Source organism: Saccopteryx bilineata, chromosome 2, assembly GCF_036850765.1.
Source record: "Saccopteryx bilineata isolate mSacBil1 chromosome 2, mSacBil1_pri_phased_curated, whole genome shotgun sequence".
Lineage (NCBI taxonomy): Eukaryota > Metazoa > Chordata > Mammalia > Chiroptera > Emballonuridae > Saccopteryx > Saccopteryx bilineata.
In genome coordinates this window covers 65,010,228-65,025,195 of record NC_089491.1, presented here as the reverse complement: position 1 = coordinate 65,025,195, position 14,968 = coordinate 65,010,228, and the positions used below count along the sequence as shown (strand labels likewise).

At 42.5% G+C, this 14,968-nt stretch overlaps 1 protein-coding gene across 6 annotated transcripts in view; it reads left to right on the top strand.

Moving 5' to 3' along the window:
* SPATA6L (spermatogenesis associated 6 like) overlaps positions 1–10,469 on the top strand; it is a 50,916-nt gene extending 40,447 nt beyond the window's left edge. For 3 of the 6 annotated variants that reach the window (XM_066257183.1, XM_066257186.1, XM_066257187.1), the window contains 3 exons: positions 1,602–1,698; positions 4,100–4,202; positions 9,621–10,469. In XM_066257183.1, the coding sequence (XP_066113280.1) occupies positions 1,602–1,698; positions 4,100–4,189 (187 nt within the window). In that variant the 3' untranslated portion in view covers positions 4,190–4,202; positions 9,621–10,469. Of the gene's footprint in view, positions 1–1,601; positions 1,699–4,099; positions 4,203–5,325; positions 5,405–9,620 lie in introns of all 6 variants that reach the window. The other 3 variants (XR_010729084.1, XM_066257184.1, XM_066257185.1) reach the window with 3 other exon arrangements.
* Positions 10,470–14,968: the final 4,499 nt, after the last annotated feature.

The window sequence follows — 14,968 nt, the reverse complement described above, 5'->3', positions numbered from 1 at the left end:
CAAATCTATAACCAACTCAGAAAAACAACTCAGCAAATGAAAGCACCACCTTTAGTACTACCCATGTTTTTAAAAAGGCCAGCCAAATAATTTCTATATTCCTCTAACAATTTTTAAGAGGAAGAAATAAAAATTTTTGTAAGCTATAAGTAAAGCTCACATCTGAAAAGAGCAATCAACTGGACAATATAAATAATTTTAATAGTTGTTAAGCCTGACCAGGTGGTGGTGCAGTGGATAGAGTATCAGACTGGGAAGCAGAGGGACCCAGGTTTGAAACCCCAAGGTTGCAGGCTTGAGTGTGGGCTCATCCGGCTTGAGCACAGGTTCACTAGCTTGAGCGTGTGGTTGCTGGCTTGAGCGTGGGATCATAGACATGACCGCATGGTTGCTGGCTTGAGCCCAAAGGTTGCTAGCTTGAAGCCCAAGGTCGCTAACTTGAGCCCAAGGTCTGTGGCTTGAGCAAAGGGCCACTGGTTCACCTGTAGCCCCCGGGTCAAGGCACATATAAGAAAGCAATCAATGAACGAAGGTGCCGCAACGAAGAATTGATACTTTTCATCTTTCTCTCTTCCCGTCTGTCCCTATCTGTTCCTCTCTCTATCTCTTACTATAAAAAAAAAAAAAAGGAAAAGAAACAAAATAGTTATTCGACCCTAGCTGGGGAGCTCAGTTGGTTAGACTGTTGTCCCAACATGCCAAGATTGTGGATTTGATCCCCAGTCAGGGCACATACAAGAGACAAACTATGACAGCATGAATAAGTGGAACAAGTCCAACAAGTTGATGTTTCTGTCTCTGTCTCTTTTCCTCTCTCTAAAAATAAGTAAAAATATTTATTAAATAACTACTGTGGTATTCAATACCTATGAAGCCCTAGGATGAACTATTAACTTAAGAGTTTCAGTCCCAATTTCAGTCTGGGAATAGAAACAAACAATCAAATAATAACAAAACATCCAGTAGGGGAAGTACTATGAATAAGGGGTAAGTAGACTCCAAATGCATAAAATAGGGAAGCTGACTTCCTCTGCATGAAGGGGGTCAGGAAGGACCTTCCTGAGAAGTGATTACTTGAACTGAGCTCTGGAGGGTAGGTAGGAGTTGACAGGCGTGGGGATGGGTTTGGGGGTGGCAGCATTCTAGGCAGAGGGAGACATGTTGGCAAATACCTCTGGAGGGAGAAAATGCTTCATGTTTGAGGAGCTGAAAGATGCAGTCGGACCTGTGGTTATGGTTAGGTCTGAGATATGAAACAAAATCCTTATGGTGGAAAACAGGATTAAATGTTGTATCAAAAATTATTGGGTTAAATTCTTAAATGTAAAAGTAGGATTTGTTCTTTAGAGAAATATCTAAAATACTTAGTAAAGAAGAAGGTTACTTAACAGCTATCCACCCAAACACAAACCATTCTTAACATCCCGGTGGTTTTTATTCCTATGCACAGGTTTAATAAAGACTTTGAAACCATACTGTCTGTACCATTTTGCATGTTGCTTCTTTTTCCTCACTATTAAGATATCAACCCATATTGTTATATATTCTAACTGTCCTTTTTATTTGCTGCATAATGCTTTCACCCTGTTTAATCTGTTAAGCAGGTTCCACCCTGGTTCTCAGCCCCCACGGAAGGAGACCCACAAAAGGCATTGCAGCCCTCTGACATCCCACAGGGCTCGGCAACACCCAAACAAGGTCAGGGCTTCTAGTAACACTAGATCTTTGCTGACAGTAATATGGAAACTAGGACTTACAGTTTAGCAGGGGAGACAGACTTTAATCAAGACATAACTACAGAAAGAAATGTAAAATTGCAACCTTACCAAGGAGGGTCCATGGTGTCCTTGAGAGTGTATGAAAAAGAATATTTGTCTTGGTTGAAAATCAGAGCAGCGCTCCCTGAGGAAGAGATAATGGAGCTTCAAACTGAACAATGAATAGCAGCTAATTTAGAGCACAGCACGTGCCAAGAGGAAGTCCTGGAGCAAGGGGGAGCGTGGTCCTTGCAGAGGACTTGGAGAAGCCAGTTCACTGGCCCAGAGCACATTCTCTCACACCGTGCACAGGAATTCTGGTCCAGGGAAAAATCCAGAGAAGTGTGTGTGGTCTGTGTAAGGCCACAGCATGGAAGAAAGTTTTCCTAAAAGCTATTGAACAAACTCAGAAGGGGTCTGAAATTTTGCTAGAAATAAACGATGAATTTATTCAAGTTTCCTAGAGTTTGCAAACTGGAAAAGCCAGGCAAAACCCTGGTGTACCAAAGAAGAGAAAACAGTTAAAATTCTTACAGTAAAAAGGTGCATTCTTGAGAATTACCAGTCCTGTATTTTTTTGTGTATGTGTGTGACAAAGAGACAGAAAGAGAGAGAGGGAGAGAGAGAGAGAAAAAGAGAGAGAAAGGGACAGACAGGAAGGGAGAGAGAGGAGAAGCATTCTTCGTTGTAGCAACTTAGTTGTTCATTGATTGCTTTCTCATATGTGCCTTGACCAGGGGGCTACAGCCAAGTCACTGGCCCCTTGCTCAAGCCAGTGACCTTGGGCTCAAGCCAGCAACCTTGGGTTTCAAGCCAGCAACCTTGGGTTTCAAGCCAGCAACCTTTGGGCTCAAGCCAGCGACCATGGGGTCATGTCTATGATCCCGTGCTCAAGCCAGTGACCCCTTTTCTCAAGCTGGTGAGCCCGTGTACTCAGGCCGGCGACCTTGGGGTTGAACCTGGGTCCTCTGCATCCCAGTCTGACACTCTATCCATTGTGTCACTGCCTGGTCAGGCAATCCTGCATTTTTAGCCTAAAATTGGTCCAGAATGATTATCAGTCAGATGACAGCCAGTCAGGATGGTGGATGCCAAGTGATACAAAACATGGGCACCAGGAGGTCTGGTCACTTCCAGTGATCTAGAAATCAGATGGATGTATACAGAAGTCTTTGAGGGTAATTAGGTCATCTGGATGTCCAGATACATAGCCAGGCATTGCTGCAGGACTAGAAAGTTAAAAAAAAAAAGTAAAGTTGCCTGACCAGGTGGTGGCGCAGTGGATAGAGCGTTGGACTGTAATGTGGAGGACCCAGGTTCAAGACCCTGAGGGCACCAGCTTGAGCGCAGGCTCATCTGGTTTGAGCAAGGCTCACTGGTTTGAGCCCAAGGTCACTGGCTCAAGCAAGGGGTCACTCAGTCTTCTGTAGCCCCCGGGTCAAGGCATATATGAGAAATCAATCAATAAACAACTAAGGAATCGCAACGAAGAATTGATATTTCTCATCTCTCTCCCTTCCTGTCTGTCCCTCTCTCTGACTCTCTCTGCCTCTGCCAAAAAAAAAAAAAAAAAAAAAAAAGTAAAGTTAAAAAAATAAAAAAAGGCTTGTTAGAACAAAAATTGGCTTTATCCTTATGCCTAAACCTTTATAATGTTAACAATTTTAGCAGCTTGGTTAAAGTGACCTTATTTTACATATTCCCTATCTTCAATCTTTTCTCAGAGATAATAAGGTGTTTTGACTGATTTTTATAGGGCGTGGGAGGGGGATTGTTGGAAGTATTTCAGATACATAGACAGATATTCCCAGTATTGTACTTTGTGTACTGCAGTTGGACTTGTCACCATTTCAAAAGAATTCAAATAAAAGGTTAATAGTGCCACTAGTGGTTGGATTTAGCCATACCATGTTGTTGAATTGGTCATATTGGTCCATTTAAAAATGCTAGCATACCCTAGATTTATAAGATACACTTATAGTGAATAATGATTACTCTAACCACAGGGGTAGTGGATTACTTTACTTCTTTGAAAATTCAGTCTTTTCAAGTAAGGAAATCCTTTAAAATGTAAAAAGGAAGGAAGGGAAGGGGGGAAGAGGAGAGGGGGAAGAAGAGGGAGGGAGGGAGGGAGGAAGGAAGGAAGGAAGGAAGGAGCATACACACACACACACACACACACACACACACATATATATATATATATATATATATATGTAAACCCTACCTATATAGCACATACAGGATTCATAGACCTCTTAAATGCGAAAGTACACATGCTGCTACCATTGATCTATATTACATTATGAGTAATACAATTTCTGCATTTGTTTTTGTTATAGGAAGATTTTATCTCTAAAGTAAGTTATATCCTTGAAAGACCAAGCAACCCTCTGAAGAACTACCCAGTGTATGCACAGAGATATTTTTAAACCGATGTCTTATGTAAGTAAGCAGAATAGTGCTTATCATGATTTGCTAAAATAATTTTAGTTTCCTGCTGTCAGTATGAGGTAACTAGAAAATGTGGTGGACAGGAGATGAAGAGATCTAAGAACCACCTTCTTCCTTCACACAGTATAATAATGACAGGACTCACTGGATCTGCCAGCTCTCTTTCCTCCTCTCGTCTCTCTGTCCTCCTCCTCCTGATCAGCTCTATAGCTCCTCTTTCAGCTCCTTGAACACAAGTGTTTTTCTGCTGTGAGGGCTTTGCACATGTTGCTGTTTGGAATACTTCTTCCTAATCCTGCTTGGGTTACTTTTATTTATCCTTCCAGTCTCATGACTTTTCTTTGACACTGCCTCCCCCTCTGAGGCATCCTTTTCCCCCCCTCTTTTTTAACAGAGACAGAGAGAGAGTCAGAGAGAGGGATAGATAGGGACAGACAGGAATGGAGAGAGATAAGCATCAATTATCAGTTTTTCATTGTGACACCTTAGTTGTTTATTGATTGCTTTCTCATATGTGCCTTGACCGGGGGCCTTCAGCAGACTGAGTAACCCCTTGCTCAAGCCAGCGACCTTAGGTCCAAGCTGGTGAGCTTTTGATCAAACCAGATGAGCCCATGCTCAAGCTGGCGACTTCGGGGTCTTAAACCTGGGTCCTCTGCATCCCAGTTCGACGCTCTCCACTGCGCCACCACCTGGTCAGGCTGAGGCATCCCTTTTTTAGCATCCTGCACTTTGATGAAGTATGACACAATTTGTTTAAACATTTACATGGGTTGACTGCTTTAAGAGTCTGCCCCTTCTACTTGAGTGAAACTGGTCTCTCCTGCTATTATGTAGCTGGCATTTAGAGTGCTACAATGGTATCTCATTTAACTCGGGTGAGTTCACCCACACTTGCTAGGTATGTGCCTGCCTGCCACAAGAATCTAAGCCCCACTCCCTATCTGCTTCTGTCTTTGTAGCACCGTGGTTGGTGCTCAGTAAATATTTTTTTATGAGTGAATGTTGAACGAGGTAATGAGGCAACTCTAGAATTACGATATGTGGCAAGTGGTTGGTTATTTAGTGGACTGTCATTTCACAGGTATTCTCTTCTCTTCCATTCCTAACCCAGGCACAAAATAATAACAGCCCTTCATTATCAAGTGCTTCTTGAGTGTCAGGAACTGGTCCAGATACTTCACATGTATTAAGTGAGTTAATATTTAATTCTCACAATCCTATGAAGTAGTTACTATCATTACTTCCATTTTACAGCTAAGGAAACTGAGGCACGGAACACTCATGTGCCTTGCTCAAGGTGACATGGCTAGTGAATGGCACTGCTGGAATATGAACCTGGGTAGTCTGGCCTTTATTACATTCTGTTGCTTCTCCAGACATAGTGTGACAGGAGAGCTCTGGGGAAAAAGATGAGGCAAAGCCCTTGGAACCTCAGGAGAGTTTGTGGATGTTCCCCATGAATGTCTCCCACGAGGATCCCTCATTCTAGCAACTTCAAAATAATTATGAGTCTTTTTAAACTACAAAGGAGTGTAGGATGACATACTAGGTTTTTACTTAGGGTCACTCTCCTGAAAATCTGGTTTGAGGGCTCCAGGGCTGGCCAGGGCTCAGCGCCTTCAGCACAGACAAATGTGGAGGACAGCTCAGTAATTGCCCATTCTGCTGGCTTTTACCTTAGAACGTTCTGCTTGGTAGATTAAAGGTTGGATTCTGGGCCACTTAATCTCTGGTTGCCAAAACAGTCATCTAGGCATTTATTAGGTGGTTATATGGAACATAACCCACATAATTACCACTTAGGGAACATAGTCCACATAATTACCAAATGTGTTGAATTTCAACATAGGTGACATTGAATTACATAAAGACCTGAACCATCTGGTAAGTGGACACTGATGTGAGGGGATAGAGAGAAGATGAGAAAATAAATAGTAAATTCTGTCTTAGAAAATGTGTTTCTAAGACATCTTAGAAAATGTGTTTCTAAGACAACATAACACAAGATCCTATCATCCAATGATCTCTACCACCACTTCTTGGGTCATGGATTCCTGGTGAGTCAGGGGTTCTGGGGGGCTGTGTTAGTGAAAGTTTTCATGGTTGTAAAAAAGCCAGGTGACTTTGGCTGTCTTAAGCAAATAGGGCATTTATTAGAAAGGCTGAGTATCACAGTGAATCCAGGGAAGACCCAAACAAGCAAGGCCAAGCAGCTAAAGCAGGACAGCCACAGTCATGCCGTGAGCTCAGAAGACAGTGCCAGAGAGGAGCATTTGACAGAAGACCCAGTGGGTTTTCACTACATGCCTCCTTCCCTGCATTTCTCAAGGAAGCCCTCCTGCTCACAGCACTAGTTTTTAAAAAACAGTGCTGCACTGAATACATGTCCTAACATTCTGATCCCCTCCTACCCCAGAATAAGCCTCTGTGTTCTCATCTCTAGAATGGAACATTTTGTCAGGAATCACAGAGATGATATAGTTAATACAGGAGGTGCTGTCACTATTCAGCTAACAAACTGACTCAAGATACTACTGTATTTCCCCATGTGTAAGATGATCCCATGTATAAGACATATCTTAATTTGGGGGCCCAAAATTAAAAAAAAAAGTATTGCATAAAGTTATTGAACTCGTTTTATTCATCATAAAATTCATACAATTCATCACTGTCAAAACTCCCATCCATTAGCTTGTCTTCATCTGTGTCTGATGATGAATCACTGTCTTCATATATTGCCTTGTCCTCAGTTCCATCTATGGCATTTGAAATGTCACAATCACTGTATAAGACACACCCAGTTTTTAGACCCCAAATTTTTCAAAAAGGGTCCATCTTCTACATGGGGAAATATGGTAATATGTTTAATCACTGCGCACCCCAGATTCTACTTTTGATGCCAAGAACCCTTTTTGTTCTTTGCTTAGGGAACTCACGTCCCACTCCCTGGCACAAGTCACCGAGGAGTTGGAGGGCAGCACCAGTTCTTGTCCCTTCCCTCCTCTTCTCCACTCATTCTGTCTCACTGTAATCAGATTCCCCTCTCCTAGTTTTCTAGTGATCTCAAGATTCAGGGGAACTGAAAAAGTAGATTCTTACCACAAAAAGGCCAGGGATTCTTGAGCTAAAAATAGTGAGTTCAACTGTCTAAGGAATGGTAGAAGAAATGAGTAGAACGGGTTGGAATATAGTTCTCTTTATTTTGGATGGTTTGGAACTGGTATTTTTGGTATAAAGCAGATTATCCCTTATATATACTGCTCACAAAAATTAGGGGATATTTCAAAATGAATATGAAGTGATAAAAAAAAAGCATTTGATTTTTTTTATTAAACAAGAACATCAGAAAAGCAAAAGACAAGCCAAAGAAAGTTTGATTATTCAAATGAGATGCAAAACCAACTTTTATTTCATTGGTGAAAATGCACTATAGAAAAGGCTGAACGTAGTGGAGTATCTGCATATTCCCTGATCCCTTCATTTTTGGGAGCAGTGTATTTTAAAAAGGTTAAAATGGTGAACTTTCTGTTACGTGAATTTTATCTCAAAAAATTTCCATAAACACACACACACAGATTATTCCTAGTCCTCTTAGAAGGCACGATTACCTCTGTGCCATGGCTCTTACCAAGTGTGTAAGCTGGCTGCCCATGTCCAGTATGCGTTCACTGAGATTCCACTCTCAGGATGGGCTTGGAAGGCCCTCCTCTGTGGAACCTGGTCCCACAGGCAGAACCAGGGCCTCTGCCTTTTGCCCCTCCACGTACTTACACTTACTACTTGTTTCCTTCAGCCTGTGCTGTAATTGGTTTTCCTTATGAAAACTCTTCCAAGAAAGGGTCAGAAGACCGGAAGGGTTCTACCCCCGTGGCTGGCCTTCGGGGGGAACCAGTCCACTTGTAGTGCTCTCAACCAGAGGGTGAGTAAGGAACTCAGGTACAGATAAGAATTACAGCACAAAACTTTTCTAGCCTGACCAGGCGGTGGCACAGTGGATAGAGTGTTGGACTGGGATGCGACTGGGATGCAGAGGACCCAGGTTCGAGACCCCAAGCTCACCAGCTTGAGGGCGGGCTCATATATATGCCTTTAGCAAAGCTCACCAGCTTAGACTCAAGGTCGCTGGCTCGAGCAAGGGGTTACTCGGTCTGCTGAAGGCCCAGGGTCAAGGCACATATGAGAAAGCAATCAATGAACAACTAAGGTGTTGCAATGAAAAACTGATGATTGATGCTTTTCATCTCTCTCTGTTCCTATCCCTCTCTCTGACTCTGTCTCTGTAAAAAAAAAAAAAAAGAAAAAGAAAAAGAAAAAAAACACAAAAAACTTTTGTAAAGTTACGGGATAGCCAAAACGAAATAACGCAAGAAAAGGAAAAAATATGTATAAAATAAAGGCTGAAAATTAACTGAAGCACTGGTTTCTGATTCTGTCACAGCTCATTAGGCTGTCAGCTCCTAAGACAGTGGCCAGTATGGCTTCCCACCTTACCTGTATTCTCTGACAGGTGGGAGCTATAGTATAATACTTCCTTCATAGGGCCCCTTCATCTCCATTACAACCAAAGCAAAAAGCAAACCAGACTACAGATTCTAAACTCCAACCATGGACTCCAAACATGGGTACTGCCCTTCTCTGATTTGGATACCAGTTTCTGAGGGATTTGTCATTTGGTGGCTTGTGGGGATTGACTCAATAGATAATGATGTGCCTGCCTTCATATCAGGAGCTCCTGGTCCTGTCAGAATCCAACAGACCCCACAGACAGTGGCTGTGTACCCAAGTCACAAGGCAGATTCCTTGGTCAGCAATCTTCCAAGAGTATTAGAATCGGGGGGGGGGACTTTGAAAAACTAATGCCCAGGCTCCATATCAGACCAGTTTAATTGGCATCTCTGCAGTAGTGCCCAGTATTTTTAAATATAAATTTTCTTTAAGGGATTTTGATGCACATTTAGAATTGAGAATCTGTGGTAAGCTGCCAGTGCTTGAGGATGGGGGGACTTGAACCCCCCCAAATCCTGTATTCCATGCTCAAAAATATTATAATTGTTCCATATGGTAGAATTGCATGGGGGGACATATTTAACAGTTTAGCTCAGTGACTCCTAGCAGTTTCTGCTCATTTACAATGTGCCAAGTACTATACTGACTTCTCACAATAACTCTGCAGAGGTGGATAGTCTGCTGATTATTATTCTCATATTATACAAAGAGGTCAGGTCACTTGCCCAAGACCACACAGCTGCTTTGCCATGCTAACTAATATTGCCTCATTCTGCACTGGGAATGTAGGAGAAGGGGCTCAGATACCAAGTGATCCTAAGGCAGAGAGACATGTCAAGATTAGGATAGAGGGAGATTATCTTCTCCTTGGCTGTGTTGATTGTTTGCTCTTTTTCTCAGCCCCACATGTAGGGGAAACTGAAAGAGAGCTGGAGAAGCACCGTGAAGAACTCCCTCATCCAGACAACTGACATATCCTTAGAGAATTGAACAGCAATTTTTGTTAAGTGTATGGAGTTGCCAGTGTCCAATCCCCTTTAAATCAAACCCTGTACTCAATCTTTTGTACCCAGGTAAGAGTTGTTGATTAAAATGGTCATTGCTGGGGGCTTATGTTTACTTGTCAAGCGGGAAAATTTGTTTCAGTTTCTGTGTTTGTTTTGCACTTAAAATAGAAAATAACAACAGTTGAGTGGTAGGTGCTTGGAAAGTATTTCTTAGAAGTCTACCGAAAATGTCAAGATGTCCTGTCAGGTGTCCCTCATTTTTGGCAGTGGAGTGTCCTTGAAAAGTTCTTTTTCTTTCCTTCTTTCCTCTTTTCCTCCTTAATTTCCTCCCTCTTTCTTTTCTTTCCAAATCAACTTAAGCTGCTATTTAGAGAAATAACCTAACAAATCCTCTGGGAGCCTGACCAAGTGGTGGTGCAGTGGATAGAGTGTCTGCTTGGGACTCTAAAAACCCAGGTTCAAAACCCCGAGGTCACCGGCTTGAGCACAGGCCCATATGGCTCGAGCATGTGGTTGCCAGCTTGAGCATGGGATCATAGATATGACCCCATGGTTGCTGGCTTGAGCCCAAGATTGCTCACTTGAGCAAGGGGTCATTCATTTGTTTTAGCTGGAGTTCCCTGGTCAAGGCACTTATGAGAAGCAATCAGTGAACAACTATTGTGCTGCAACTATGAGTTGATGCTTCTCATCTCTCTCCCTTCTGGTCTCTCTCGTAAAAAAAAAAAATCCTCTAGGAAAAGACTGCCAACCTGATTTTCTCTTTTTGATAAATAGGTTTTGTGTGGTGTTTATTTGTTTTTTTAGTGTTAGGTTTGGTTTACATAAAATCCATTGAAAACCTAGGAAGAGGGAGGATAGCATCTGAAAAATTCAGATCTTGCTTTTAAAGGTTCATTTTCTATGATACATTTGTAGGAGGAGGCTCATCTATTTGGACTGTAGTTTAAACTGCTTTTGTCATTACTCTTTATTTTGTTCAGCAGTTCTTAATAAATTGACACGAGGAACAACAGCTTCCTCAAATATTTCTTTGAAAGATCTACTTTAAGTAAATAGGCTCTGCCAAAACCAAATCCAAAATTAGTTAGAAGGGTGCCTTTATGAAACGCTCACTCAGTGTGAGGGAGCAGGAAGAGGGTGTCATGGGTGAGGTGGGGTAGAGGCACATTGGACTGTGTGGGCGCAGACCCAGGGAAGAGGGCCCTGAAAATAGACGCCTGTGTCTTTCCTTCATACTATATATAACCTGAGCACCTTCCTCTGCCACACCCTAAAACCATTTAGTTTTTGGAAGATTCAGTGAAGAGTCAAGCTTTCTTTTCTCATTATGATCACAGGAATTGGTTCATTAGATAAATTAGAAAAATGAAATTAAAAATTAAAGGAGAAAAAAATAAACCTCCGAAACAAAAACGATGAAACAAAACTCACTTATCCTCCTCTCAGAATTTCAGCCCAATAAAGGTATATATTCTATATTGCATGGTTGGAAAACAGACAACATGCTTAAATTATACCTGCTTATACATACTCAGAGTGTCTGCTACTGTAGTTGTCAGCTTGTTATTCTGGTGTCTAAGGAGTCATCAGAAATGAAAAATACTGGCCCGACCTGTGGTGGTACAGTGGATAAAGCGTCAACCTGGAATGCTGAAGTCGGCACCTTGATCAGGGCTTACCTGATCAAAGCACTTATAGGAGTTGATGCTTCCTGCACCTCCCCTTCTTCTCTCTCTTTCTCTTTCTTTTCCTCTCCCTCTCTCCTTTCTAAAAATAAATAAATTAAACCTAAAAAAACAAATACTGTATTACATTAAGACTGAGGTACAATTTCCAGAAAAGTGCCACTTACAGAGAAGGATATAAGCAGCCAAAGGAAGTCAATTCTAATGCGTTGGTACCCCATGCCAGTTGTTGCTCAAATATATTCTCTGACATTCATGTTCAGTTTTTTTGAGCATAACTTCTTTTTCTTGTGACAGAGACAGAGAGAGTCAGGGAGAGGGACAGATAGGGACAGACAGACAGGAAGGGAGAGAGATGAGAAGCATCAATTTTTTATTGTGGCACCTTAGTTGTTCATTGACTACTTTCTCATATGTGCCTTGACCGGGGGGCTACAGCAGAGCGAGTAACCCCTTGCTCAAGCCAGCAACCTTGGACTCAAGCCAGCAACCTTGGACTCAAGCCAGTGACCATGGGGTCATGTCTATTGATCCCACAGTCAAGCCAGCAGCTTGAGGGGGCTACAGCAGACCAAGTGACCCCTTGCTCAAGCCAGCAACATTGGTCTCAAGCTGGTGAGCTTTGCTCAAACCAGATGAGCCCACACTCAAGCTGGCAACCTTGGGTTTCAAACCTGGGTCCTTCACGTCCCAGTCTGATGCTCTATCCACTGCGCCACCGCCTGGTCAGGCGAGCATAACTTAATTTGATTAATGGATAAGATGTCAAATGCCCATTCTTATTTAAAATGTTTTGTTTTTCACGTTCAGTCTGCCTTTTTTATTTTCTGATCTGCTAACTCCATTGTTTAAATTATTTCTCTTTTACCTTTTTATTTCTCCTGGAATTATTTTAGTTTTTAGGAATCATCTTGGGCTAGTGTTGCAGCTGAGATATTTTGCCTTTCGAGTATATAATAATGTAAATAATTCTGTGACATAATGGGGTTTGGAGACCTTCTGGGAAGATCTGTATCATTAAACATAATAACAATTTTCACTGTCTTCAATTTATTATTCCTTTCTTGACTTTCACAGTTGCTGATCTATTAAAGCCTGGATCATATTTTACAAGTATATTTCACAGGGTTTGGGTTTGCAGAGACTCTTGGGAAAATCTCCCTGGTGGAGCCTGGGCCCTCTAAGCAAGAGCTACCATATAGTGAGGGCACTTCCTTATGGTCACCTGACTGACTCAAAGTTAGTTGAACCAGGGGTCCCCAAACTTTTTACACAGGGGGCCAGTTCACTGTCCCTCAGACCATTGGAGGGCTGCCACATACAATGCTCCTCTCACTGACCACCATTGAAAGAGGTGCCCCTTCTGGAAGTGCGGCGGGGGGCTGGATAAATGGCTTCAGGGGGCCGCATGTGGCCCATGGGCCGTAGTTTGGGGACACCTGCAGTGTAGACCATGAATTATAAATAGGATTCAAAAAATGAGAATGTATATAAGTTTAACATAAAAGAAAGTAGTTGGTTTTAAATGTATAATTAGAGAGGATGGATTGGTTATGTGTGCAAGGTTCAGCCTAGTCTGTGGATACCTGGCCATTCTTAATAATAATAGCCTTGGCTCTACTTGATGAATTCTATTTAAGGAGCCCTCTGGCCTCTCTCAGGGCAACCTGAGGAAAGACCATGGCCTCTAAAATCTGTGTGGCCAACAAATCTGCTAGCACCACCCAGTGGAACCTCTGTACTTCTCTGAATATGGGACCCATGCCAGTACTGCTTGGGGACATGCAAGTCTTGGGGAGAAGCCCTCCTCTCTTTCCCTGTACGGGGAATTCTGCTAACCATGAGAAGAACTACAACCCATGGGCTCCTGGGGTCTGGTCCCTCCCATTCCTCCTCCTTGGGTCTCAGGGTATCAGTCATTACTTTGTTCATCAGAGGAAACAGCCTGTGCTTAGTTTCACCTTCAGAACTAGGAAATTTGGCAAAAATAGGGTCATGTCTGGGATGTCAGCTTCTCCCTGGTACACATGGGAATGGCGGGGTTGTTGGAGCTTCTTTAGCAGAGTGAGGGGCTCTGAAACTTTCCCCTTGAGATTCTGTATCTTTTAGAGTGATCCTCCTGCACCCCAGTCAGTATATATTTTTCTTTCTTTTTTTCTTATCTTTATTTTAAAAGTTGCTCATAGCCCATAGTATCCTCATTTACTCAAGAATCACATGCTGGGGATTACTTGTTCTCTGGGGTGACCACAGCTTGCCTCTCCTCCTCCCCAAGACCATGAGGACCAATAGGACAGACAAAATACAACATGTTGTATGGCTGGGCTTGCTTTGTGTGTGTGGGAGGTCATGTGGGGATGGTACTAATCTTCATCTTGACAGCAGGAACTCTGAGATGGCAGCACTGAGTAACTCAGTATTTCATGGACTGCCCCACACATTAAGGGAATTTGAGGGCTGTTAGGCCGCTGAGTCACCAGGATTAGGACTTTCAAATGAAGAGGTAGAAAAAAGAACTCTGGCAAGGTGGAAAGTTGGGTCTAAGGTAAGATGTTTGAAATACATGTGGTGGGTCTTGGGTCTTTGTTTTGTGATTGGTTGTGGATGCTTTTGAACCAGCCAAGGTTACCGAATGTCCTGCTTAGCCTGGGTGGGTTTAGAGGGTGATTTATTCTACATTCTTCCACAAAGGAGGCCAGGGCAAGAGCAACATTGAGGGGTTTAAAAGAGCTACAATCTTTTAAAGATCTCCATTCAACCTTAGGAAACTGGAATCCCAGTGAGGAAATGGAAAAAGGACTTTTTTCATCCTTCCCTACCCCTCTATCTCATCTTCCCATCCCCTTCCTCAGTGCCTTAGTTGCCAGGAGCTATATTAAATGCTCCAGGAGGGTCTTATCATGTGCATGTGGAGACTGAATGCTCAGGAGTGAGAGCACCTGGATTTGAATTCTGATTCTGTCATTTACTGGCTGAGTGATCTGGGCAAATAACAGCCTCCTTGTGTCTCAGTGTCCTGTGTGAAGTGAGGGAATAATAGCATCTACTTCGTAACATGATCATAAATAGATGAGTCAACACATTTAAAGTCTTTAAATTAGTGCCTGGCATAAAATAAGCATTTATTAAGCTCCTACTAATTGCCTAATATTATACTGGATACTGTGGGGTAGGGGATGAGTTATGCTAAGGAATATAAGGTACAACCTGTGCCTTTCTGGAGGCTCTGGACTTATTAGGGCAATGAGATGTTTCCAGTGTGACTGTCAAAAGGTGCTGCAAACTCCGATTCCTTTAGGCCCCGGCAGGATTTGTGACTGTCAGGAGCACTGGGGTTTTAGATAATTGTGAGTGATGGGGGCTGGGGTGAAGCAGAGAGTGTACTCCACTGCCTTCACCTCCTGCAACATGTTCAAATCCTTCATTAAACTCAAATCTAAAACAACAAAAGGCCCTATGGCCACATAAAAGTGGTCTGAAGCTAGATCTTGCTCACAGCCATCATTTTTGACTCTTATTTAATAATTTGAAATAATAGCTGAAGTTTGTAGAA